At 44.0% G+C, this 26,987-nt stretch overlaps 1 protein-coding gene across 3 annotated transcripts in view; it reads right to left on the bottom strand.

Moving 5' to 3' along the window:
- RSF1 (remodeling and spacing factor 1) overlaps positions 1-26,987 on the bottom strand; it is a 55,236-nt gene that overhangs the window by 25,121 nt on the left and 3,128 nt on the right. For 2 of the 3 annotated variants that reach the window (XM_035560426.2, XM_035560428.2), the window contains exons 2-5: positions 9,524-9,735; positions 5,485-5,577; positions 4,990-5,195; positions 2,803-2,960 (exon numbers count right to left, since the gene is read on the bottom strand). In XM_035560426.2, the coding sequence (XP_035416319.1) occupies positions 2,803-2,960; positions 4,990-5,195; positions 5,485-5,577; positions 9,524-9,735 (669 nt within the window). The remainder of the gene's footprint in view (positions 1-2,802; positions 2,961-4,989; positions 5,196-5,484; positions 5,578-9,523; positions 9,736-26,987) is intronic. The other variant, XM_035560427.2, reaches the window with a different exon arrangement.

The following is a 26,987-nucleotide window of genomic DNA, read 5'->3' as shown; positions in this document are numbered from 1 at the left end:
TTCATTCCTTGGCAATGAATACATCTCCTACGTACTGTCAAAATGCACGTGACAGGTAATATTCTACATTCACTTCATTTGCCATTTCTCAGACATGCACAGCAAGTAGTAGCATATACCAGAAAATCCTGCAGAGCTTAAAGAATTAGAACACGCCTGCTTTGCTTAGGCAATTTTGGATCATTAGGGCTTAAAGTACACTTCCAGCACCCAGAATAAACCATACGTTTATTGTGTTGCTCTGTATTTCAGCCTATTACTTATCACTACTAAAGCCACTTAATATCTTGGGGTTTTTATTTTGCCGTGCTTTTTGAGTCAGCTAGGGATAGAACTAATTAGAAAAAGCAAACATGATAGCACTGCGTACACTGTAACATTATCTTCTACCACCTGGAAGATGTTATTGCAAACATGTCATAACTCCAAACAAAAGGATGTTTTTCCTTTCGTCTACCTCACCCCTCTCCCTCCGCGCTAGTGTAATTCTTCTCCAAGATGAGAGCTTCCCAAAGTGGTTAGAAATACGCAAAGTATGTGACAGGTGAATTAATTACATTTAAAGAAAACAAGCATTTTACAAAAGAAAAGAGTGGTGAGGAGGAATTTGTACATTTTATCATGTTTTCAAATGCAAAGCACTGTATCCAAATAAGTCTCAGCAGTTAGCAAAGGAGTGAGAGATGCATCTCAGCACACCAGAAGCAGAAATAGTCTGAAGGCTCAAGACTGTTTTTTCCCCCCTCCTAGAGGTGATCACCACTCTGAGCTCTTGTAACATAAAAATAAAAGCTGCCTCTCTGAAGACGTTTGTCTGCAACAGTGTGAGCAGCACATTTTCTGTCTGTATTCTTCTGTCCTCTCTTCACTTCTCTCTGGATAAACTTTGTTCAACCATTTCTTCCCGTCACCTACTTTCTCCCAAACTCCTAACATCAAGAATCTCCAGAACCCCCAAACCTCTCTATACTGACAAGCAATGGTTGTTTTAAGATCTTATTTTTGTTTTTTTTAACTCCCTAGACTGCTCGTAAGGCATTTTGTATGCACAAAATGACTCAGTAGATGCGCAAGTTCTCTTAACGATATTTGAGTCAAACAGGCTAGTAAAAAAATAAATAAAGTTAAGCACTGGTTCAGTTCACTTTATTTTTGAGTAATCTAATGTAATGCTATTTGGAAAGCTGCCAAAGCAAATGGGCATGAGTCCTTTGGATAATTTTTCATAGTACTTGTGAAGGGCTTTAATATTTTCCTAGAATTTGAGTACAGACTAATAGGAAAAATTACTAAAGCTTCTCGAGTGAAATGATCAAAGCTCAAAAATGAATACACACTGCACTTACATCGCAGCACATGTAAACAATTTCATTATTGATTACATATATGGGTCTAGTGCCTAGGAGTGATTTTGCAGGCTAATTAGTGTAAGTAGTGACCCAGGTGACGCTGGATGGCTGAGTGTGCAGTAGGACTTTGGGACTTATCCCAAAGCGGGGTCATTTATTTAAATGTTTTCAAATGGCTTCTCTGGAATTCAATTTAAAGTAAAATCATATTTGAAGTAGAGATCTCAATTAAACGATTTAAGTTGGCTTGACTGATTTTTAGTGAGACAAAGACAAGATCAGTACTTTGCAGAATTAATTCTGCAGTAACAGTAACTATACAGATTGTGCTGTCACTTATATGCAAAGGTAGATACTGGAAACGTTTTAGAGACACAATTCTCCTGGAGTTTGTCCCAGTTTACTGCAATTTCTACCCTAGCCTTTAAATATTTTCAAAACAAAACCAAATATTTATCTAAATGTTGCATTTATTTCTTCTGTTCTACAGTATTTGCAAAGAATGGGAATGAGATAGCAAGTGTTCATCTTTGGTACTCAGAACAAAGACAGGTCTTTGCCAATTCTGTATATCTAATTACATTAAACAGATTTGAAGAAACATACTAACACGCTGGAATCCTTAAATCTTGTTTCTGATTGAGCAAATCTTTTCCTGTAGTTTAACAAAACGTTAACACCAAGTAGTAACTGGTGTAAAATTACTTGGGATAACAAGCTTTTAGTTTTTCATAACCTTTAAAAGATCAGATTTTTGTAACAAAATATTTCAGGCTAACTGATCGTTAGTAAAACCAATGCACAAACCACCAAGTCAAGCAAGATATTTAATATGTGCAATGACATGATAATAAGGAAGAAAAAAAGGTTATTTGCTGGTAAAAACGATGTGGTGGAGACAGCTAAAGACCACTTCATGTAGAAATATTTTAGTATTTCAAATTGATTCAAGTTAAGCTCATGTCTTCTTGAAAAATCGTGTAGATTGTGAAATAATTGAGGAAAAAGCCTTTTTTTTTGATTCAAACTTAAAAGTAAAAATAAACAACATACACAATACTGTATTGACTTCAATCATGGCATTGCACAAACAGATTTTTTTCTTTTTGAAATTTTAATGGAATTAGAACAGGAAAAGCTGGGCAACAGTTTGATGCTCCACAAAAGCATACAATGACAAGTATTTACAACACTATACAAAATGTACAGCATAAATAAAATTACTTGGAAAACAATTTATACACATCTCTTGTTTTATAAATAACTCTTGAGCCTAAATACGCACTAAAAAGTTCAGTAATATTTATCAAAGTATTCAATATTTACTTGATTTACTATGAACAGAAACATTTTTTTTAAAAAGGTCCTAATCTAAAACAGTAACTTTTCAGCAAGTTGAAAATTCTGACACTGCCACAGCACAGCATTTAAAATTTGAGAAAAGGCAGAAAACCTTGTGTAGCTGCTTCTTCACCCTTTTTGGTGTCTTCATCTTCTATGCTTGGGCTTTCACGTGATGAATTCTCCTGCTGAGAATTGTTGTTTTTCAAGAGGGCAGGATCAATTTGTGCTTTCAAGAGCTCAAGGGTCTCTGCAAGCTCATTTCGGTTTCTAGATGACGGAAGAAAAAACATATTGTCTGATAAGCCACTTACTCACTCACCCCAAAGGGATTCATTAAAAATAAACAAACACCATCTGCTTAAATGAACGCTGCCCTGAAAACCTTCCACACAAGCACAGTGAAATGCCTGTCCTACCAGCGACTGCAATTTTGCATTCGGAAACTTTCCAATTTATCCATACCAAAATAAAACTACTTTTTTTTTTTTTTTTTGGAAGGACTTTATCTGCCCCAACTCAAGTCCTGTTGGCCCGGATCCAAGCCGCTACTATTTGTTATTCTTTCATTCATCCTCCTCTTACGATCCTCACTGGTTTTTCTTTGCCATTTCTTCTTTAACTCAGCAGAGAGGAAGCTGTAAGCTTTCTGCCTGTGCAGCAGAAGGGCAACCACATCATTCAAGTGAAATTTTCAAAGCCATTAAATAATTTAGATACTTTTTAAAATAGCCCATCCTAGATACTCTCGGGAAACAATACAAAGATGTCTACAAACTCCAGCTACTATGACAGTGAGAAAATACTTGTGTATCTGAGTGTGTGTGTGAATCTCAGTGAACTTTAACTCCTTATTTAAACTGACCACCTAACTAGAAAAAACAAAGCCTTAACAGATAATGAATTTGAGTGAGTCATTAAACACATTCGTTGTTTTCATAACAGACTAGAATAATAAGACTCATTTTCTTTTTCAAAATCAACATCCAACAACTAGTTAATTACACTAATAAAAGGAAGACTGGAAGTGCAACAAGCCTGACACGTAGAATCTCACAGGTTTAGAAGCATTTCAGGTTTCATAATGCATTTCTGTGTTTTTCTGCTCTAAGTGTGTCAGAACTTTCCCAGCAGACGCCTGATTTCCTCTGCTTTTGGCATTGACCTCTGGAGTCCTTAATGTGGGAAGAAGATAAACGCTGCTCAGCTCTTGGCTGGCTTGTTTAGATACTTTACTGTGTTCACCCACAACAGCTGTCTAAATTTCATTGGTGGTGAGGCTTATCACTTTATGGCCCACACTGACAGTGATTTAAACCATTCTGTGTGACTGCCTCGGTTACTAAGGTTACTAAGGTTATGGATATGCGAACAAGCTATGGATATAAAAGTGAAAATTTACAAACAGAAAAATAAAAAGTTAAATAACATATATTATTTTTAAGATCTATTTCTGCATCTCTATGTACTTTTTAGTCAGAGTTGATTCTGTTGAGCCCAGTTTTAAATCCACTTGGAACTAATCAGCTGAAAAAAAGTAAGTTTGCACAGAGATAAATTAAAAATGGATAACTGGTAGATATGAAAAAACACACACAAGTAAAATTAATTATTTTTTCATTAAGAAAGACCCCATATATACTTTGCATCGAGTAGGAAAGTGAAAGAAAAAAGTATGTAACACGAATCACAAAGGAAGATGACTAAAATATTATCAGACCAATTTGCAGCAGCTGAGACCCAGGGGCACTGAGTCATTTACATGTCAGCCTGCATCTTCATCACATACCTCATCTTCAGTGATCTACGAGCTGAATTCTACTCCAGGAAGGGTTTAGTACCTATCTGGATTGCCAACAATGCTTTTAGCTTCATGAAGTTAAAATTGCAGCGTAATTTTCATTAGAACAAGACTGTCCACCTGTAATTGACTTAATAGGGCAGAAGTTAAAGAAGCAATAGTGCCCCCTCCATCTCCTAAGGCCCTCAGCATGCCAGGAAGCAATATGGAGCTACTGTCCTCAAGGCAGCCTTCGCTTGGTTCCTCTTCCGTACATCCTCTATAGCTTGATTGAGCATAAAACTCATTAGCTATTACCCACAGATCAGTGAGCCATTTCTGTACACATTTTTGTACTAAATCATACATGAATCATACATGATTTAGTACATGAAGGCAGAAAATCTGGCTGTTATGAGTCTACTCCGTGAGAAATGGAGAGTTATTGAAATAAATTTCCAAACCCAGTCAACAACAACGAAATATGGGGAAAAAAAAGGGGGAGAAAAAAAGGAATACCTAACAATGCACTTCCATGTGGATCCATCCTGGTCATCCTGTTCTTCTATGTACATCCTGACATTATGCTCTTGATCTAGCTGATACCAATACATCAGTCCATCCTTGTCTCGACCAATGGGCTGAAGACGCATGGCATCAGCATCCTCCTCGTTAATTATATTTTTAAACTTTAGATTGTCATCAAACTGACATTCACAGAGATACTGGAAACATGAGAAAGTAGAAAGACTGTTAAAACATCAAAATATGAAGAGAAATAATGTATGAAAGTCTGAGTATGAGAGATATGCAAGCAAAGCATTTCTGTTTGGGCCTGTCCCACTACAACGAACAGCTCGCCTGCTACAAGATCAGCTCCACGTTCAATATACCCAGTTAAGGTTCCATCAAGTCAAATTTGCAAGGTGCTTCAGTGAGTTGAGAAAGCCAAATCTCCAGGATATTCAAGCAAGTGAGGAAAAAAGACATTTAGAAACTTAGTGGAACGCGTACCTTCAGAATCCCCAGCTTGCATTCCACACTCATTTCTAGGTATCCTTTTTTTTCCATCTCCCAAGCCCAAGTGCTGTTGAATTCTTGGCATATCTGTCACAAACGAAATATTAAGATTGGGAGGGTTAGCGGATAAAAGTAACCTTTAAACTTTAATAATAATAATACAAAAAAAATTACGCGTGATCTCTTCAGGACTGCAAGTCAAAAAACCCGGCACAAAAATAAAAATAAAACTGGGATATGTCAGCAGGCACTGACAAATCTCCGTGGAAAAACATATCATTATGGCCCTGACCACTACTAATTTCTCTAAACCTCTTAAATTAGGCAGCACAGCCCTGAACTGGGAAGTTATTCTCATCTTTGCCGTGCAAAATCTTCCATTTTTCTCTGACTTGTCTATTTAGAATATAAATTCTCCTGAGTGGACATGGTTTCTTAGTACGTCTTTACAGCACTTACCACATAAGCTGCCAGGCTCTCTTGGGACCTACGTGTCCTACAACTGCACTGCAGATTATAAATGGAACTGATATTCACTCCACGTTGTGCAATTATGGGGCGTAAGTATCTTGAGCTTCAAGCCATTTAATAAATATTTTAAAATATTGTAAGTATAGCCAACCTCAATTTACTAAAAAGCAAATAAATTCAGTGCCACCAATGTGGACAAAGCCCAGAATGTGAAAAAAGCAGCAGGAGAGGACAAACAGACTGAATCAGGGGGATGTTCCAATAATAACAGCGCAGAAGGAATTCCTTCTCCTCCCTGAACAAGTCAGGCATGCTTAAGACAACTCTCGTGGAAAGAGTGGAGTCACAAGCAAAAATCCAGCAGCTGCTATCAGTCGAAGACACAGCAGGGGGATCTCCAGCCGGCGAGGCTGCTCTGGTGGGAATATCCATCAGAAGGAGGCGAGAGCTAATCACGGCTACGTCTCCAGGTGAGAAGGTTTCGCAGGGCCCCTGCTGAATGCCGACTGTCCACATTAGTACACGAGGTACTTCTGCACTCCAGTCTGCGAGGAACCACAGCCCTGATGAACATCCCCAAAGAAAAACAGCAGCAAAAATAACCCTAAATTTCACCCACCACAAGTGCTGTAAACGTGGGATACAACCAAGCAAGGTGGTGGTGTGCCTCCTGTCCCTACCACTGACACCGGTTGTTAAGTGACCCAAGCGTAAGCTAGTTAAGGCAGACAAAACAGCAGAAAACTCTTTCTCCTTTTTACTTTGGAGAGTTGCTTTTCTGCTGGCTGTGGTGCCTAAACCGGCTCACTCTGGGGTCAGCGGAGGTAAGGTTCAGGACTGCCCAGGAAAGGAAGATTTAGGGCATCAGCTTGCAATCAGATTGGCTCAGCCACACCATAAAGCATCCTCTGACTCTGCAACCTATAGGGAATGGTGAAGACGGTGCTCTGATGATGGTAATTCTGCTGGGGAGCAGTTTTCCCTGCTCTGAGGCTAAGGGACGTTATGCAGGTACCTCTCTGGCACAGAGCTGACAGTCACAAAATGAGGTTCCTCTGCTTTCTCTCTCATTTTCTATACTGTAACGTGAAGAACGCTGGGAAATTGTACATCGACCCCCTTGCTAAGGGCACGTGCCAGTCACTGTTCATTGCTTGCTCATTAAGTATGAAAGCAATAATGAGAAGTTTCATGTGCTTCGGAAGTGAATGACTGTGAAAGCGACAACTCAAGAGACACAAGGGCCGATGAGGCATCTGCTCAGACTGAAACGACGTCTTGACAATTAAAAAGCAGATGATCATGCTTTCTCCTGACAAGTGCTGTCACAGCCCTGAACTATTGATCTCATGGATTCAGACTCCGCTGCAACGTTGGTCTCTGCCTTCACAGAGGAGACATTTCGCACCGATCAAACTCCTGCTGCTTGCGGGAACGGCTGCTTTCGGCAGGCTACAGACAGGCCGGTACCTTCCCACCCTGTAAAAGAGGCGTTGAAACACATCTCTCTCAAATATTTCCCAAGCAGCTACGATGGCACCCGACACTTACTATTACCATGCTCCACACGTTCCCTTTAAACAACGAAAACAGGAAGGTGAAAGACACAGCAGAGGGGTCTGCTTGGGTGGGACTACAGACACCTGAATTCTAACAAGCGGGGCACAAAGGACAGGGTGCTCAGATACGCGCCCATTTCGGGGCTGAAGGTTGCGGACGGACCAGTCCAGAGCAATCTTATCTGTATAAAAATGCAAAATACGTCTGACAATAGTCAAGTCGAGCATCTGGTCAGGAGGCAGTGCAGTCTGAATTAAGTCAACTACATGTTTCTCAAAAGCTGGACAGTTCCTCTTAGATGCTAAAATGTGTAGGACAAGCCATTTCTCCACCTGAGTCGTACACGACCACGTACGTTCTTTGTGCAGGAGAAATTTGGATTCCTGGAGCCCCACGGCCATTTTCTCCCCAAAAGACTGGTGTGTACGCTGGGGAGCCAGCTTGGGTGGTTCACCCAAATTTGAACTTCCTCCACTTAAAAATTTCCTCCTGAATAGGAAAAGAAAATGGCCACGACCAGAATGTGTCATCTGAACTTTGCTTTAGCAAAGCAATGCTATTAGTAGTGTCTAAAGAGGAAAAAAACAGGTCAACGGTGCCTTTTAAAGCAAGTCAAAGAAGTCAAACAACGCTGCAGACTTCTGTATGAAGAATGCTCTCAGTGGTTCTACACTTTTTCCATTTTTCCTGCTTTTTGTGGCATTTCCCAGTGTTGTTGGTTGTTTCTCTAACCTAATTATACCTTTTAGAATGGGGACAGTATTAGCACACCTCTCTAATTAGTTATATTCAAATTCCTTTGTTCTCGAGACTTCTTTGAACCGCTGGCTAGAATAAATATCAAGTTAGCTGTGGAGACTGCTAAAGGAAGTAGAAGTTATTACTGATTACTGGCCTTAACAGGGGTAGGTGGGACGGTTTCCTTATCACTCTCCCATCCTTGCTGAGGGAAGATTTTCCAGACTATTCCCTAATAAACTCGTTTTTTTCCCTCTTTCTGCTTGCCACACAACTGCCTCAGTGGGATTTACCCGTTCTCTAGTCAGAGTGAGGTTTTCTCAGCTCGCTGCCACGGCCTTTGGGTATATTAACGAATTTCATACAATTCAGTAACCATGGTGCTTGGTAATACACGAATACACGACAGTTGCATAAGTTATGTTATTATTGCAAAAACATCAGCATAAACACTTTACAACTGGTGAAGAGGTTAGATTTAGCCTCGGGCCCTTTGGCAGGCTGTTTCCTGACATGCTCCCAGTCCTATATACATCATCATCTGAAGACTACACAAACCTGGGGGCAAATTCCTGCCTCTCTAAAGCTGGCAGATAGCACTTAGCGGGGCAAACCGTAACTGGAGCTGCTAAGTGCCTTTATTTGTTTTGCTGCTATTACCCTAATACTGTATTCCTAAGTAAGATGCAGTCCTGGCTGTGCAGACAACACCAAGCCTACGTTTCTGTGAACTGAAAGGCTCATGGAGCAAGGTCTCTAGAGGGGAAATGCCAATCTGTTTGAGTATTTGTATATTTTTATTTTCTGAAGCAGTTTAAATTCTTTAAACTAAGAACTATTTGCATGAAAGGTGCCAACAACAGAGGCACAGCCACAATCAATATTCCTGTATAAAATTAAGTAAAACAACAGGATGCTCCATTTTTACTACGGCATAACTACGTTTTCATCTTAGCTCTACCATTCCGAGCATGCTGACATAAACCACTGCGATACTTTCATTTATTAGCACATGGTACAAGAGCTCCATAGAGTTGGCCCTGTATGACTACCAACCAAACCACGCTAATTCAATCGTCACCAAACAACCGATGTTAAAACGAAGAGTTACTACATTAACCTTCTGCTCAAGTTAGCCTGGTTGCAGGCTACTGAACCTCTTTTACACCCAGGAGATAACGTCTATTTTCAGAGCTTTTTGTACAAGCCCAGGCAGACTGAAAGTTAAGCTGGGATCTTACGCAACCGAAGTCTGGGCACGCACGTCGATGTTGGCCACAAGGCAGCCCAAGGCTCGCTGTAATTCATACCAGGGCTTGCTGACACAACAGCTCATCGTAACCATGTTGCAGCAGCGCAGAAGAAGACAACGTGCATATTGTACCTTGATCAAATATTTTTCCCATCTGTCTGCTGTGACAGACTTCCCAATCTTTCTCATCAGTTTCAAGTGAAGCTCCACCAATTCTTTTGGAACTGCAGCATTGAGAGAGAGAGAGAAAAAAAAAAAAAGATGTTATGAAGACTGGTGCAAATAAAACTTCAATGCTAAACACTGAAAAACTGTGATAAATTGAGAAATTTTAATAGAACATAGTAACTTGGAGTCTGAGTAACAGCAGCCCGGCAACTAAAAAAAAACCAGAGCAAGATGAAATTAATTGCATGGGTCTTATGCTTAATTTACATTTATGATGACCATTGCCCTTCCTGTGCCCTCGCTTGAACTCGAGGAAGCACACCTCGATGATAAATACTTAAAAACTCGGCAGCATTAAAATAGAAACCGCACAGGAACTACGCCAGTCACAGCCCTGCAGGAATAACACTTCGTTACTGCGAGCAGCACACCTGCGGCAGCCTCCACGACTCCAAAAGGTGCCTTCTGCACCGTGCCTGGAATACCACCGAATCCAAACTATTTTTGGCTGGCTGCGCGGCATGGGAGATGTTCTAGAAGCGTGGTCCTCGCGGACGCAGCCTCGCTGCCTACTCATTCTCTTGCACTCTCGTGGCATCGATGGTCCCAACTTGGCACGCTCGGAGCTCCCTGCACACACCTCGGGTGCGACTTCAGCATCTCCTCTCAGCTCCCAGCTGGGATTTATAAATCAAGCTGGCACCACCAAGTGGCAAATTTGCAGAACGTCAGTTTTAGAAGCAAGAGTATCATCGCCTTTTAAAACTAATTAAATGGTAATTATTAACGCAACCACACACAACTAATGAAATGAGCTGTCTCATTTATATTTTATTGAAAAATATTAAAGAGCTTTTTTTAGTATTTTTGCTTACATGCTGCTTGCATACAACTTTATTTTTTGAAAGCATTTTCATTCCTCTACACACACACAAAGTTAAAAACAAGAACTCTCACAATCATAATTTATTATTATGTTTTTTCTGCTGATCTTGGCACACGATAAACAGCTGGGACACAAAATGCATTTGTTCTGGACGAGGCATTACTAGATAGGATTTCTTTTACTGGTCTATAAAGTGTTCGAGTCTCTTTGTGAATCTTTTCAACATTTAACTTGATTTCGCTCTCCTGATGCTTGTCCTTCAATCCGATGCCTCTATTTCCAGGTGCACACGAGTTGGTAAAATGCCGGTCTGATGAAGATGCTTGCATTGTTTCAGAAGACGACCACAGCTCCTGGTTTGCAGCCAGCAAGTTAATGCACAGCCACAGTCCCTCATTAAACCCAGAATGCACCAGCCTGGTAGCCAAAAAGAGACCTTTAAATGCAGATAACTCTCTAGCGACTGAACCAGCCCTCACTTTTTCTCTTTTATTCACGTTTTTTCCATTACCGTTGCGTGCTGAAGAAACCTCACACGTCTCCTCCTCGGCTCTCCTGAAAATGGATGCATTTCACAACTCCAACCCACCACAAGGAACGAGAGCAAAGGTCTCAGCCCTGCTAGGTGCCGAGCACTTGGCACCGCCAAAATGAAGCCCAGAGCACTTGATACACATGAGCAGTTCTATCAAAGCCAGCTCACACAATTTAACCTCAGCTTGTGTTTGTGTAATGTGGAGCTGAGCCAGAGTATTCAAAACCTCGCTGGATCAAAGCTTTTGTTCTGCATTTTCCTTTTTTTTTTTTTTTAAATCTCTTTTTTATAAGTACATACTGATTGGAATCACGGTTTGAAGACGCACGGACGATTTGTTCCAAACGGCCAAATTCCCAGGCACCGAGCTATCTTTGCTGGAGCGCTGCTCTTTGAAGAAACGGAGAATGTTAAAAATCCAAACACTGGGAAGCAATTTTGCACACCCACCCTTGGTCAGCACTTACAGGGATGTGTTGGCAGCCTCTGAAACCCCACTTGTTTTCTGAGGCTTGAGCATTTCAGGTCTTGCATTTCTGGGATCTTGGTGACGTACTGACACGGTTATTTTCACAAAGAAACTTCGCAAACATTCCTGATCCTTTTTCATTTATTACCCTTTCAAAACGTTCTTCACACGACCAGGTATCTCGGCTAGCTTTTTGCCAGCTCCCTGGTGAGCCCTACAAGGAACTGTGTTACACAGGAGCCCAGGAACGAGGTGGGAGCTTGGAAGAAAACCAAGGTCCAGTTTGTAGGCAGAAACTGTAAATACCGTACAGATCCCACACTGCAGCATACCCCTGGCTCGCAGACAGATAACAGCCCAGCGAGGAGGTGGAAGGAAGGCCGAAGAGCGGTGGAAAATCCATCCCTTGCTGGAACACCTCGCTGACAAGGGGAAGAAGGGCATCAGAAAACGAGATGAATATTTCGGTCATCTCAGAAACGCAATGAACCCGCTGATATTTAAAATAATGAACGTTGCCAAACTTTTATGAAGCTTTGGTTTCTCTGGCAAGTAATCTATTGTACCACTCTCGAACCACGAGGCCCACTTTCACAGAATACACTTAGATGGTGGAGAAGACTTCGGGCCAATAAAAAATGGAAACGGTGCTATTTTAAAACGAAAGCAGCTTATTTTTAGGAAACTAGTAAAAATCAAGCCGTGGCCATCTGCTAGATACTCAGAAACACAGACTTTTGATGGGAAGGAGCCGTGAGTCAGGACGAATGAGTCACAGCACACGGAATTACAGGGCTTCGGGTGCACTTTAGGGGATTTCGTTAAGTCCTGAGTCTTCCTGGAGGGCAAGCCCTTGTCTGGGCATCAGGCAGTAATATCCTTCGAATACTTTTCTATCTACTCCAGCATTTCAGGGAATGTCCCAGACATCAGTCCCACGTTCCTAGTAAATTCGGAAAAGACAAAAAATGGAAATGGAAGAGAAGAAGTAGGAACACGTGGAAATCCCATCCCGTGGTTAGAAAAGCCTTAATGTCCAGCACCTGCACAGCCACGGATCAAAGCCCTGGTTGTGGCTACCCATTAACACCTTCCCATGTAACCGTACACTCAGTTGACCTCAACTTCTTCTCCCTGCCAAAACGAACACGCTCCCAGCTCAGCACGCTCCCAAACAACAGCAGAGGAAAGAAAGGAGGAAACTGGAAAAAAAGCCCTGGGTGTGGAGGGACGATGGAATTTGTTATCATGAAAACTATTACAAATAAAAGTGTCAGAGATCTAGGGCATGAAGAGGAAGATGAGGAGGAAGGGAGAAGCACGCTGAAGCCCTTGCACTGCGGGGAGTAACATTTCGGGATGCAAAGAGTGCCGGCAGCTTGCATGCTCTGCGAACACAAACAGGTCGTCCCAGTTATACCAGTAAAACCTTTTTTCCGTGCTAACTTGCTTTGGCAAGCGGAAGGAAAAAAAAAAAGTGCCTCTGAAGATGACACAGGGCAAGTACTTCCATTAACTGCTGGCTCTTTTTGTCTTTCTCCCTTGACCGTAGTGACCTCCGCTTGGTGGCTTCACCACCAAAGCAAGCCACGCTAAGCAGGTGGATGGTGGAGATCAAGGGGATCTTTAGGGACATCCCACCTCCCCTTCTCACCCACTCACCGTGTACCACCCTACAAACCTGGCTACCAGCACCCCGTGGTAGGAGTTTCACGGCAAGGAAATGCCAGACAGCTTCCACCACCTTCAGCCTCCCCTTCCTCTGCTGGAGGGATCAGCACTGGAGTGCCCACAGGACAAGCGACCACGTTTTTATCTTCTTCGTTCTTCTCTTTTTGTTGCGTACCAAACTGAAGGTCTGTGGGCAGTTTGAGGCAGCAAACACCTTGTCTTCCAGACTGGTTTCACCCACAGATAACTTCATTAAATGGCTAGCGAAATATTTAGGAAGAGAAAGAGGTGAGGATCTTCTGCAGCAGTTCATGCCAAGGTAAACGTTGAGGAGTTTGGGAAACTTCTCAGTTGGGAAAGTTGGGAACTGCTTAACTTGTTCCTCACCTCAACCCTTCGAAGAAAAATGGGAGATCCCTACAGTTGGGATGCGTTAGTACCAAGTTCACGGACCAGAGGGGAAAACGGTGGTGTTGGTATGAACGTGGCACGCTGAAGAACTGGAAGAACACAGCCTCTGCTGTGAACCAGGCAAGAAGTTACTGCAGACCCCTGAAAAATAACCACGATAAGGAGATTCAAGCAGAATATTGGGCTCCCTTCACATTCAGGCTTGGCATAAAGGTATGTATTTGATGTCTATGCTGTTTCCTAACGCAAAAAGCAGTAGTTTCTGTTCCGAAGGACAACCTAAATATCTTCCAGCTGATTCACTTGACGAGTATATCCAGCCTACCTCCAAGCTGCCTGCCCATAAAAACGACACAGAGGAAAGGGGGGGAAACGCAACCGCTCTGCCTCCCGAGCAGAAGCAAAAGAGCAATCAAAGAAGCTGTAATTAAACTGAAAACGCAACCAGACAGAGCGAGTCACCAAGTAGCTTTTTTATATCCTGTTCCTAGAAAGATTTTGGCAGGCACGAAAAACAAACAAACCGCGCTCCCGTTTAAATGACTTCGTTAGCCTAGCGAAGGGCTCTGAGATCTGGATGCTCAGCAGCTCGATCGCTTTGATATAAATATCAAGCACCTCTCCACCTCTTATCTGTACAAACGCCTCCCAAGAAGCCTGCTTTCCTGGGCCGTTCAGAGCCCCCGTCCATCCCAAACACAGATCCCAGCCTCTTCCAGTGCTGCTCGCAGGTGAATCGTGACCAAGGGGGCCCTGCTTTGGACCACAAAAGCCTTTCCCCCTGCTTCTTTTACTGAGTTGTGTCACCAGCCTAAAGGACCTCGCTGTCCTAGCTGCAACCAGGACGTGACCTTCAAATTCACCTTGACTTTTAGCTGTGAGATTTTCAAACATTTGGAATTTACGACCCATTTCTCCGATTTGTTACTAGGCTCCCTTCCCTCCCATGTGTTGTTTTTTTTTTTTCCCCTCCCCTCCCTTACTGCCTGCAAATCCACCCTGCGATCACGCCTGTGCTCCTAATGCCCGCGCTGCTACCCGTCAACCCCTCTCCGTACACCAAAAATCCCCGTTTGCTTCGTCATCAGCGTGGCTCTGGAAGCTGGAGGTGCAGAAGAGGACTCGGTGCTCTCCACACAGCTGGAACCACCAGAGACTGTACCAATCCAAACAAAATCCCTGCAAGGAACTTCAGCTTTTTCAGCAGCCCTTTAGCAGCTAGAGGCTGGTTTAGTTTTTCACCTGAACCAGTCCCCTCTGTTTCTTTCTCTGGCTACCAAGTCCCCGGCGATGATTTTTTTTTTTTAAATCTAATGCATTAAGCAACAGCAGGAAAGAGAAAAAAATGTAAGAAAATCAAGACAGACAGACTAAAATGTAAGATTTAGAAAGAAAAGCATATTGCACTAGGCGAGGAAAATGAAATGGAGGTAGAAAAAAAAAGAGAAATGACTTTGAAAACAATGCAGGAAAAAAATAGCACATGGTCTATTTTAGAAACTGGAAATAGCCCAGGGAAAAAAAAAGACAGCAAATAAAAGCCCCGTTTACTGCCTCAAAAATGTACTGAATAAGAAACGGGCCCAAATCCACAGACTCCAGATACACGAAGAGAGAACGAGAAAAATCAGAGCAGAGCAGCAATGTGCAAACAAGCAGAGGGCACTCAAAAACAGGACCGGAAAGCCACGTGAGATTGTCACAGATTGCTGTTGTTCCACGGTAAATCACTCCCAATGACCACATCACGCACTTCAACTATTTCAAATCAAGGCCACTTGACTTGCTGATTAACTAGCAGCAAGTCAGAGGCAAGCACTTGACTCTCCGAAGCCGCTGGGCCCACAGCCTATAACCGTGAAGACCCAGCAGCTTTCATTCTGGCGGGGAAAAACCAGCAACCGAGATCCTCAAGGATGACTCTGGGAGTCTCTTCCCTGCTGAGTCTCTAAGACACGAGTGATAACTAGCCAAGACTTTTAGACTGCGAGCAGGAAAGCCTCCTCATTTCCCTCTTTAGCGCTCAATACCTCTCAAATACAGAGCATCTGTGATGAAGGCGAAAGGCAAACGGGCACAGCGTGCGTGCTGTGCCCACGAACCACACGGAACCAGCCACGGACACCCGTTGTCGTGCCTCTGTTAGGCACCTGTGTGTCTTACGGAGTTGGGAAGCAGCAGAGAACTTCACAGCGGGTTGGTGAGCCGGGATTCTTGAGCTGTACAACAGGAGATGCTGAAGAGGCAGGCAGCTGGAAACAGGACCCGGCTCTGGAGAGGTGAGCAGCAAAATGGAGATCTCGGGTGGGATGAGGCATCTGCTGGCTGTTACAGTAATGGAAGAAGCACTCGCCAAAAAGGAATCAAACACCAAAAAGGAAGCAAGCGAAGTAAGTGAGGATGGCAACATTTGCCTCTTGCACCAGCACTAAGTAGTTCCATAAGCATTCAAGAAATGGTGAAGTTGAATTCAATGCCTTCTTTCAGAAGGTTAAAAATTACCACTCGCTCCTCAGAGGGTGGTGTCCCAGCCACAAAGCACAGAGCAAGACAAGAAACACAAGATCCAGGGGCCAAAGAAAGGACAAGAAAAGGAAACATGACTCTCGTTTGAGTGAAAAAGGAGCCTGAGTTTTAGATCTTACTCCTAGCTCCCAGGATTTCTTAGGTATTTGCCATTAAAAACTAGGAAAGGGGAGCAGCACAGCAGCAGGACTCATCCAAGCAAAGGCAGATATTTACACCTGAGCGAGTTGCAGATAATCCATCGAGAGCCCCTGGCCAGAAACACGCTTCTAGAGGCAGCTCATCCTAAAGCACACGTCTGAAAGAGGTCGGAGTGACCGTGGTCAATAAATACAGTCAGATGAATTCTGCTGCGGAGTTTCTGGCAAGCTTTTCAGTGAAAACCAAGGTATGTAAGGTCTTGGGGACGGACACAGGGGTGTTAGCAGCTCCTGCGGGTTACATCTCATCCTTAAACAGCCCCCTAAACTCTTACACTGCCCTTCAGACACAGAATTAGCACTGCAAACCCAGCCTTGGTTCACAAGGTTTGTCCATGCACAGACATTTCTGGCAGACAAAATCAATTCTTTGAGCATGGCAGCGTTTAATTTAGAGAGAAAGAGCACATACCCTCTTATACTAAAACTAAATCAGTAGCCTCAGTGCAGCGAAACAAGCGAAGATCAAGATTAAACACAACAGAGAACTGCACATTCAGGAGTTAAGAAGGCTTCAGCTTCATTTAGAGTCCTCTTTATTCACGTAACAAATGAAATGAGCTTCTTTAACAGTGCTCTGTTGGAGGATAAGCTGAATGCAAGTCATTTTTCAGTCCATTATATGAAAACAAGGACAAATTTAAATGCTTTTTAACTCCTCACTTTGTTTAGTTACTCGAAACATCGCTCTGGTGTTGGTTTTGCTGAATTTCTCAGGTGCCGAGCTGAGAGTTTTCTTCAGCATTGACAGAAGAAGGATGTTGATGATCCTCTAAAACCACTTTCTCCTACATCTCTCACTTGAATAAAAAGGCAATATTAAGATGGTCAGAGCAGGATAAATAAAATCCCTTCTCTGCAACAAGTTTCATTACCCAGGTTAGGTTATCATTCCTCCGCCTTCAATGGAAAAAATATACAACAAAGTATTGTGGGTTTTTAATCTTTTTTTTTTTTTTGAGTTTTGTTTTCATTTTCATATATCAGATGAACTCTACCAGGAAGATATTTCTGCCCTTTTTGGGGTGCGACTTTTCAGAGAGCATGGTTTTTTCTCCAGTCGTTGCGCGGAGACTTCACCCAAGTCCCATTTAAACACCTTTAGGCTTCATTTTCCTGCATCGAATTTGCTATCAAGCCTAGCAGCTAGCTAGAAACCTCGCACCATTTCATTTAACAGCAACTTTACGGAGCGATGCTAACAGGTGAATTGTTTCTTGGCTGTTTCTCTATAACTGTCAAATATTGCAGATAACCACTTCTAGAAAACTCAGTCTTGCGAACTTAGGTCCTGTAATACAAGAAATGTTTTTAGTTTACTGGACCCTAAAGAAATACAGGAATATAACCATGCGATAAAGATGTACATTCGATGTTTTGCAAAAGATTTTGATGAATTTGCGTAGGAAACTTGAGCGTTACTCAGTAAGCATTTGGTTCTTTACAAATCGGAGCATTGTGTGAGCCCAAGATTTAAGGATCAGCATGAGCAAAGTTTGAAGATGAAGCCAACACAACTCATTCTGCAGCACGGAGCGCACTTCCCTCTCAGCAAGGACCTGCACATTTGGTCTGCTCCAAGGTAATGTCAGTTCATCATCATACCTTAACAGCAGTTCGAGTGAAGATTTAAAATATTTTAAAGAAATACCTGAGATTCAGAAAGAGACACGCCGCATTTCAGAGGCTGATGAGGATGCCTCTGACTGTCATAAAGCTGGATGAAGTAATTCTACAGACGAACTCACAAGCACAAAGTTTGCAAGTCTGATCCAATTAACGCGGGATTGGAGGCTGTTCAAAAACAGTTCCCCAGTGTTATTTTTAGGAAAACCAGGGAGCGAGCGAGAATAGAAATTCGAGAAGTAAAACTGCCCGAGACAATTGTCTGACGAAGTGTTAGTAGCAAATAAAAACCAGGTGTGGTTTCTGACCAATTTCCTTAACCTTAGGTCTCAAATAAAGACATGATGCAGACATGAGACGAGCAAACTGCGTATGTCCTTACGTGAGCTGGTAATTGAATCGCAGACAGCGCAGGGATTCAAAGAAGCTTCGTTCCTTGAAACATGTAGCTCCGAAGTAAAAATCCTCCAAGCAAACTCATGTTTTGACCTGCTAACAACATTAAAACGTCTACCCCCGTTAACGTAATCCTTTTAATTGCAAGGAACGGTTATAACTCTGGGGCTGTTGCAGCTTCACGCGGGTAGCCGGGACTGCCAGTTGTGGGGTCGGCACTACCTACCACCCCAAAGCCACGGCGCAGTTTGTGTCTATGCAGAAAACGTGTTTATGCCAAGCACTTGGAGCAGAAGACGACGAAACGCATCAGAGCCACGGCGCCGATAATCCAGGACTTGGGTTTGACGGTGACCACCATCTGCTGCGTCAGAACGTGGGCACAGAAACCCCACAGCACGCGTCTGCAATTGCCCACCCCCACGTTAGCTTAAATCCTCTTTGTCGTCACAGCCTGGTTTAACTTAGAAGCAAGAAACTTCGCGTTCTTACTTTTATTTTTAAGTATTTTACTGCAACTCAGCATTTGCCTTCTACGTCTTGTTGAGCTCTGGCCTCAGCAACAACCTGCAGCAATCGGCTGTAACTATGCAACACGTGAAAGGCATTTATATTTTAATTTTTAAAATTATTTTAATAGGCCATTTTGCTGCTTCTACAATACGAAGGGAACACAAACCTCCAGAAGCCTTGTCTTGCACACACTCAAAAATCTCTGAAGTTAACAGCATCCATTTTTTTAAACTTTATTTTTTTTTTGTAGAAACTTCTGTACTGTTCTGCTTACCCTACTGACCTGTCCCCGTTACCCTGCCAGGTGAAGCAGCCACCGCCGAGCACTAAAATCAAGCTGAAGGCCAGCAAGAACAGACAAGATGGGACGGAGATACACATACCCAAAATAAAATGTCCCCAAATTTAATGTAGGATTCGCTGCCTCCTCTTCATGCTGTCTGGTATTCTGTTAGTTGGTTTTTTTTTGTTGTTGTTTGGTTTTTTTTAACTCCAGCTCCACGCTGACCCAGGTGCTTTCCTCTGACCCATCACACCAGTGCCTAGAATCTTTTCTCAGCAGCTCATTTTAAATCCTGTGACGTATTCACCATAAGCATTTCCCCTTCTAATGCAAACTTACAACTGTTTCGCTTGCAGTTTCGCTGTCCGCTCACACCACTGTTTTATCCACAGCGCTGTTTCCCCTTGGTCTGGACCAGCCATTTTACAATTTGATCTGTTTTCTTAAGGACTCATCTCCTTCCTGTTTCCCTAGCAAGTAAGATTAACTGCCCATGGCATTAAAAAAAGAAAAAAAAAGGAATTCCACTTTACTCATTCCACGATGACGAGAATTCACTTTCTTCTGACCCGCTTCCCGTCGGTTAATCAGTTTAAGGTTTAGGACGACGCTTTCCCTCGGCAGCGATTACCACTTGGGCTGTCGACTCCCAAGAGGTTGAGCGATGCATTCCTCCACGTCCCTCCAGCCCTCCGCCACAGAGGATGCGAATCAGTGGAGTGGAGAAGGCAAATCCCCTCCTCAGCACGTCCGAATCCACGCTCCGCAGTACAAACACAGACCTCTGGCAACAGCAGCTTGTGTTAACACGTTGGGCTGTGAGCTCCCCGGCTCACCTGATTCCTCCTGCCGCAAAGGATCACGTCAAAGAAAGGGCTGGGCATGACAGCTTCTATTTTGGTCCTATCAGGAAGGGTGCTGCGGAGGACAAGTCAACCATTTCAGCCCGTGACCACCTTAAAAGACTTTCTGCATGCACGCCGCAGTATTCTGCCCAGCACCAGCCCTGCATCCCTGCTTCAAAAGAAGCCAGAGAAAAGAGCAGAGTATTTTTACTTTGGAGGACAACGTAACTATCAAAAGTACGAAACTACAATTTCCTACCGTTTATCAAAACCAGATGTAAGAGCTACTTGCGTCTGATTCCCTGCATCTTTGCTAGACTCGTTAAAATGTGCCAGTCCGCCCGTTTTCCACTCCTGTCCTCCGAGCTCCAGTTTGTATATTTTTACCAGCTGTATTCCCGAACTCTTCCAGAAAGCCCAGGCAGTGTGTGAGCCTGGCAACGCAGCGCGCTTTCGTATTATTCGGGTGTTCCAGGACATCATTTCCTAACACGTCACTTTTATCATATTTCACCTTCGTTGCCAGAAAGGCGGCAGAACAGGGAGGATATCACAAATTAGCCTAATAACGACTTATGCAAATGAGTTACTTAAGTTCTCAGCAGTGTCCTTGTGCTAGTTATTGCAGCTACTGATTTTAGACACCCATTTCCCAGGCTTTCTTTTCTTTTTATGTGGGACTCTCGTCTCTCCAAAGCCACCCCAGACTCCGCAGCTCCCTTCCTTCCACCGCCAGCTCTCAGCATGTTCTCCCGGGCTTCGCCAGGGCTGGATTTCCACCTTTCACACGACTTCTGCTTGGCAGAACAACTTGGACGCTCAGCCCTTACGCTTATCTTCTCCACCCTACAATCATTTGTCAGGCAAACGCATCGAGAGCCCTCTACTAGCTTGGCGAGCGTGCCGCAGCATTTTTACCCCTTGGCTTAGGGCTGGTTCTTCTGCCCTCCCATCTTTTCAGGGAAACCTCTTCTAAGGGTTATGTTTTAACGCATCCAACCTTGCCACTTCAGGACAGCTTAAATTATCTCCCTTTCGAGCACCGCTGCTCCTCCTCCACAGAGGTGAAGCTTTGTGGTGGATACCCGAAAGCCGCAATCCGATGAGCGCCGTTTTCCTGGAAAGAAACACCAAAGAGGCTGAGGCTGGCGAGGCACGACTCGCTTGGCGTTCCTTCTCCAACCACCAATCCAGCCTGTGAGTCCAAGGGTAAGCAGAACTTTTCTCTGGGGTACTACAAGAGCTACCTGATCGCAGAGGAAGAGAAACCTGACGTTAAAGCGCAGCTGCCGAAGCACCGGCGCCTTCACAAGCACGCCTCGCCTCGCTTTGAGGAATTGTTTGTTTTTCCCCAGACTGTTCGAGGGCCACGATTTCTCCTGGAGTTCCGAGAAATCCTCCGCCACTCCAGCTTTAAGAGCTTTGTTTCACTCCTGGGGAAGAGAAATAGCTGCATCAGGCTGACGGCAAAGCGCGTGCGGGACTGACAAGCGCTAGAGGCTACCGAAATACTTGCTAAGGCCAAAATGGTTGTCAGGCTTTGTAGAACAACTGAAGCAAGGGAGAGTTCATTGATTTGGGAAGAAGCAGGGAGAGGAATGAAGCAGGGTGGAAAGAACAGCTTGGCGTTATGAACAGCCGCAGACCTCGCTGTACTCTACGGCTGGAAAAAAAAAAAAAACCAACGCTGTTATTGCAAGGCTTGGAGGAAGGAAAAAACACACGCCTTTGTACAAGCTTGATTATTTATTTCTCAGTGCGATTTTAACACGTGGAGCCAAACGGATCATTTATTAAACTCCAAAGCCATGGATGCGTTGCTCCGTCCCACCAGGAGAACCACGAACAGCACCGGCAGCTTGGCCCAGCCACGGCAGTCACACGTGGAGTGTTGAATATCTCTGTTAACCCACCGCTGTAAATCTGGAGGAAGGCAGCTGTACTGCTCGCAGGCGTCGCGTGGCCCAGAAAGAGGTTTGGAAGTGGAAATGGAGGCTTCCAGCGATCTGCAGGGCACCGGTGAGCACGCAGCCACGATAATCTTCAGCTGGGTGTTTGTCCTGTCATCCGTCCCCCCTCGCCAGCTCCTTCAGTAGCTCCTGTCCCCTCCTTCGCACCACACAAAGGAATTTCTGCCATCCCTGTCCTCTGCCGCCAGCAGGATCTTATTACCAAGTCACTAATGCCAAACCCTGCCAGGTATGCAGACGTTATTTCTGCCTGAGGGATGCCATCCATCAGCTACTGCAGAGCTCAGAAACGCCACGAATAGTTATTCTGCTTTAATCTTCCTATCACCAATGCTCTGAGTTTTCCAGAAGCTCCCATGGGCTTCTCAGTTTAGCCCAGGCCACAAAGAAGCCAACTTAAACGTCAGCTTCAGGACGGGCTCCGAAGTGTGGGTACCAGGTGGGGGCACTAATAATTGCACACACGTTTGCTACCTGTTCTTACACTAGACAGCATTATCTTGAAGTCACGTCAAACAAGAGAAAAAAGCTCCCTTCAAAGATGTAAAAAGAAAAAACAGACCAGGAAGCCCCTGGGCTACAAACTATTGGAAGCAGGGAGAATATCCTAAGAAACTCACAGCTCCTGTAGACCCCTGCAGCTGACCAGCGCCGAGGACAAGACGCCGACGGATGGCTGCCTTGATCTGGAGCAGTCTTTCTAGTGCCAGCAAAGCACGTCCTGCAGCTCCTTTCCTGGATTGCCACCGACACAGCCAGCTGGGAGAAGCAGCCCCCATCTCTCCAGCACTATATCGGGTACTGGCACATGTTTTAGACATCCCAAATTCTGGAATCCTGAAGGTTAGGATGAAGCGCAGCTTGGACTGCTTTAACAGCTTGGACGGTTTAGTCCTTCAGGCAGGGAAGAACCTCGCTGAAGCTTAAGTTTTCCAGCGGGGATGCTATTTTGAACATGCCAAAAAAAACTGACAAGGGCTAGACAAAACATAGCTCCTAGCTTACATGTGATGGTGTCACACACCGCTCACTTTGACGGTTGTGAAGGTCCCTCCTGCAGATATACCACAATAGGGTTATGGGGCTTCTTTCGGTAAACATCTCGTGCTGGCCAGAAGAACTTCCACGTGCGTTCCTGACTCTTACACTTGTCAAGAAATAAGCCATAATTACTTGGGAGTAATATCAGCTTTCCAGAAAAGATTTTCTCCACTTCTGTGCTATGCGAAGAGAATTCAACAAAGCCACCGACCAGGCACATAATGCCCTTCCTCAATGGGGTGCGAGGTCCAACAAAACCTGCATAAACCCCAGTGGGGTTGAGTTTTAGCAGGGGGCCTCCGGTGTTCCCCACAGCTCATTTGCACCCAGAAATCTGCACGCCGAGTTCCTTTCCTTCATGCAGTGTGGCATTTTGTGATCTTTTTCAGAAGAGCGGTGCTACTGACACGAAACTGGAACTGCTCGTTTACCCAGAAGCACTGTGTTCGCCCATCTCCAATGTAGGTTTGGATGATGGGGAGTCTCGCTAGGGCTCGGAATGGCGTTCCCAGCCTAAATCCCTGGGCACACTCGGGATGACGTGCCGGCTCAGTCTTCAACAAATACCTCAAGTCTTGCCACGGAAAAACTAACAGAACAGGGTTAGTTAGATCAGAGAGATGCATCCATACTCTATTACGAAGTAATTAATTCCAAGACAAACTTAATTCACTTCTTAAATGAAGAAAAGTGCATGTGGACAGGCACGTTGGCCTAGTCTTAACCTAAAAGGACTGCAACGTAGACCAGAGGAGTTTAGTCTGCATTAACCTCGTTTGCCACAAAGTCAGTACAAGACCAATTACTCGTGCTGCTTGCTTGCTCCAAGTTTAAGCCCGTTAAACTCTGACAGTTCCAGCTACACGCAGCGAAGTGCACCTTCACAAAAGCAGTTCGCCTGACGACTGGAAACACGGAGCTGCAGAACTTTAAACAAACCAGAGGCGCAGAACCCCGATATACTCAAAAGCGAAGCAACAAGAACACAAGTAATATATTCAAAAGTTTACTAGGTACGCCCTTATTTGCAAGTCCACAGAGACACTTTAATATAAACACTTTTATTTCTTAATATTTTATTAAGCTAAGCACACTGCATTACCCTAACAGGTTTCCTACCAGGTGGATTAATGGCTTTGACAAGTATTTATGATTTTGGTTCAGTCCCTAGGTACAGGAGTGATCCACCTGTATTCTGTTTATAAATGCAGGTGAGCTTGAATTGCATGTAGGGGATGACTGCCTCACTCAAAGCAGCAGTTACATTTCTTACTCGTACAGGAAAGGGCGTGATGAGAAACAAGCAGAGGCTCCCAAAACTATAAAAGAGTTACTTTAGCCCAGTTGATAGATCTTTACAGCTGCAGGAAGCTTATAATATTGACATACCCACACTTAATGTTTGATGAAGAAGATCCAGCAGCACTTTGTGTGAATAATCCCCACCCAGCCAACAAAGCACCCCCCCCCCAATACTGGATGTCAGAAGTGTTCATTTACGTGAGGACAGCACATTAAACTGCCCTCTCCACACCAAAACCAGACGATAAATCACAAGCACACCATTTCAGTTAAAATTTAGTAATTAACAGCGTGTGATCACTTCCATATCCCATTTATTTTCTATTCTAACACTGACCAAACCGCAAAGTACTGCAACGTATCCGGACTTTTGCCTAAAAGTCGCATCAAACCCCGTAACTTTGGACCAGCGGTACACAAACTGGCTGGATCTTGTTAAACACCAGAAAATCAATCACATCAACGGAGCAATCTACTTTATTCCCCTCTTCAGTACGAGCGTTCCTAATCTTGAGCTTGAAAGTCTCGCCCCTTGTCATCAGATCTCGTCGGCTTTTGTTTGCTGCATTAAACAGCCACAGAGCTCCAGGTACGCTGATGGCAGCCAAGTATTGAACAGCACTTTAAATCATCGTTAATTGTTAATTTCTTCAGAGAATGGTACGAACCCTTAAGCTTAATGCTGTAAAGCTTTCCAAAGGTATCGGAATGACAGTAAGGGAACTGACATAACCCACTGAAACAAATGGCTCTCCTTTGGAAAGGAAAAAGAAGTGAGGTGTCCAGAAGATTTAGAAAAATAAAGGAGCTTATAAAAGGTCTGAAGCCTGGTAGATCCAAAGAATATATACTTTTTTCAGTTGTACAATGTAACTTTTAAGAGTACTTGATACTAAAGGAACCATAAATAACTTCCACGGGTTTTCCCACAGTCTACCTGCCCCTAACCTGTTGTAAAGAGAAAAAGGGGGAAGGGGAGAAAAGACTTACAGAAACGGACCTACACCCAGGCACCTGCACCTCACATCGCCTTTCTTTACGCCACTTAAACCCGAGCCAGCATGAAAAGAGAGTTTTACTACCAAACTCCAAACCCAACGCATCCACGTGGTAATTAAGAGATGGACTTCTAGGCTGGCTCAATCTGTCAGCAAGAGTCAAAGGAGATCCCGAAGCTCCTGGGGAGAAGGCAGCAGACTCCCTCAGCCCGGAGATGTACCCACCAAAACACACTTGCTGCTTTCAAGCCCAACTTTAGCATCACCAGGAGGACTTCGATGCAAGATCGCTGTTTGGCTGCAGTATGCAAAGCATGCCTACTTGTTAAAATTTCAATCAGGAACAAATCAAGCCCCATACTGCTCCGAAAAGCCTGCAAAAAGGGATGAGCTAGCGGAGCCGAACGCTTCCGAGAACAGGATCCACCTCGGCGAGAGGTTCTCCCATTCACACACCGGGGAACCTGGCAAACTAGCGAGTGTTTTGCGTAGTCATGTGTAAAATTAGATCTCTGTTGTGCAAGCGAACGTTCTACTAATAGTTCCATTCACAAGAGACCGAGTGCTTAATTAACATTTATACCAATTCTCGAGCTATTTACCAACACAAAGGAGGCGATGTGATATCATGGTTCCTTAAACACAGCCCTCAGCGCAGGCAGAGTTCTTGCTCTCCTCCATCAGGTGTTGAAATCTTAAATTTTCCACTGCTGTGCTGTTACACGAGAAACTTGGGAAAACAGGCAAGGTAGGTGCGTTAGAACAAGGAGAACAAGCATCGTTTTCCTGGGATTACTCGCTCAGTTTGCACCATTCTGCCTTTGTAAGGAAGGAGATGCAGCAGGACGACGTGTATTGGTTTGCCACCTCCGAGTACAGTAACACGGAGGGTAACCACGTCTCGCAGTCCTCATTAAAAGCCCCAGGTAAAACCATTTATTCCACCACTTATTAATAAATCCTAAGAGAAGCAATTTCCTTTGAGGCACGGCAACTAGCCATGGTTGTAAGGTAGGGCTCTCACCACCCAAATCAGCACCCAGATCTCTTCCTGGCGGAACAAGCTTAAGACTGTCGTCAATCCAACCCAAGTCACGATACGGAACAAGGCTCAAGATTATTCAATTATTCATTACTCAAAATAATCATTCTTCATAAAGCAAAGCGTTCACCAAATGACCCCGGGTCTCGCGACTTTGACTAGTTACAGCTTTCGAGCGAGCCACCAGCAGGATGAGCTGTGCCCCCACGGGTCCACGCTTACCCCACTCCTCTCTTTCAGACCACCAAATAACGACCGGCAGGATCACCGCTTCGCCATTTGGCTACTCACACGCAGTTTAAGTTATCTGCCAGATCCCAAAGCACATCTTTTACCTTGGTTTGTGCATTTTGGCAAGACCATACCTCTGCACAGGCATTTAAAATACCTAACGTGCTGCCGAAACAGGTTAATTCCATACCTAAATGCGTTGGACGAGAAAGAAATCTCTGCACTCGAGCACTGCTGTCGCTGCTGTCTCCTGAAATTCCCAGGTAGCAGCACCCCTTCCTCCACGAGAAGGTTATACCTTGTTTACTTAATAATGAACGAGCTCTTTGTTCGAATAATTACCAGGAGAAAATAAGACTGTTA

This window comes from Cygnus atratus, chromosome 1 (assembly GCF_013377495.2).
Source record: "Cygnus atratus isolate AKBS03 ecotype Queensland, Australia chromosome 1, CAtr_DNAZoo_HiC_assembly, whole genome shotgun sequence".
Classification (NCBI taxonomy): Eukaryota; Metazoa; Chordata; class Aves; order Anseriformes; family Anatidae; genus Cygnus; species Cygnus atratus.
The sequence above is the reverse complement of the archived record's forward strand: the minus strand, read 5'-3'. Positions and strand labels throughout refer to the sequence as shown.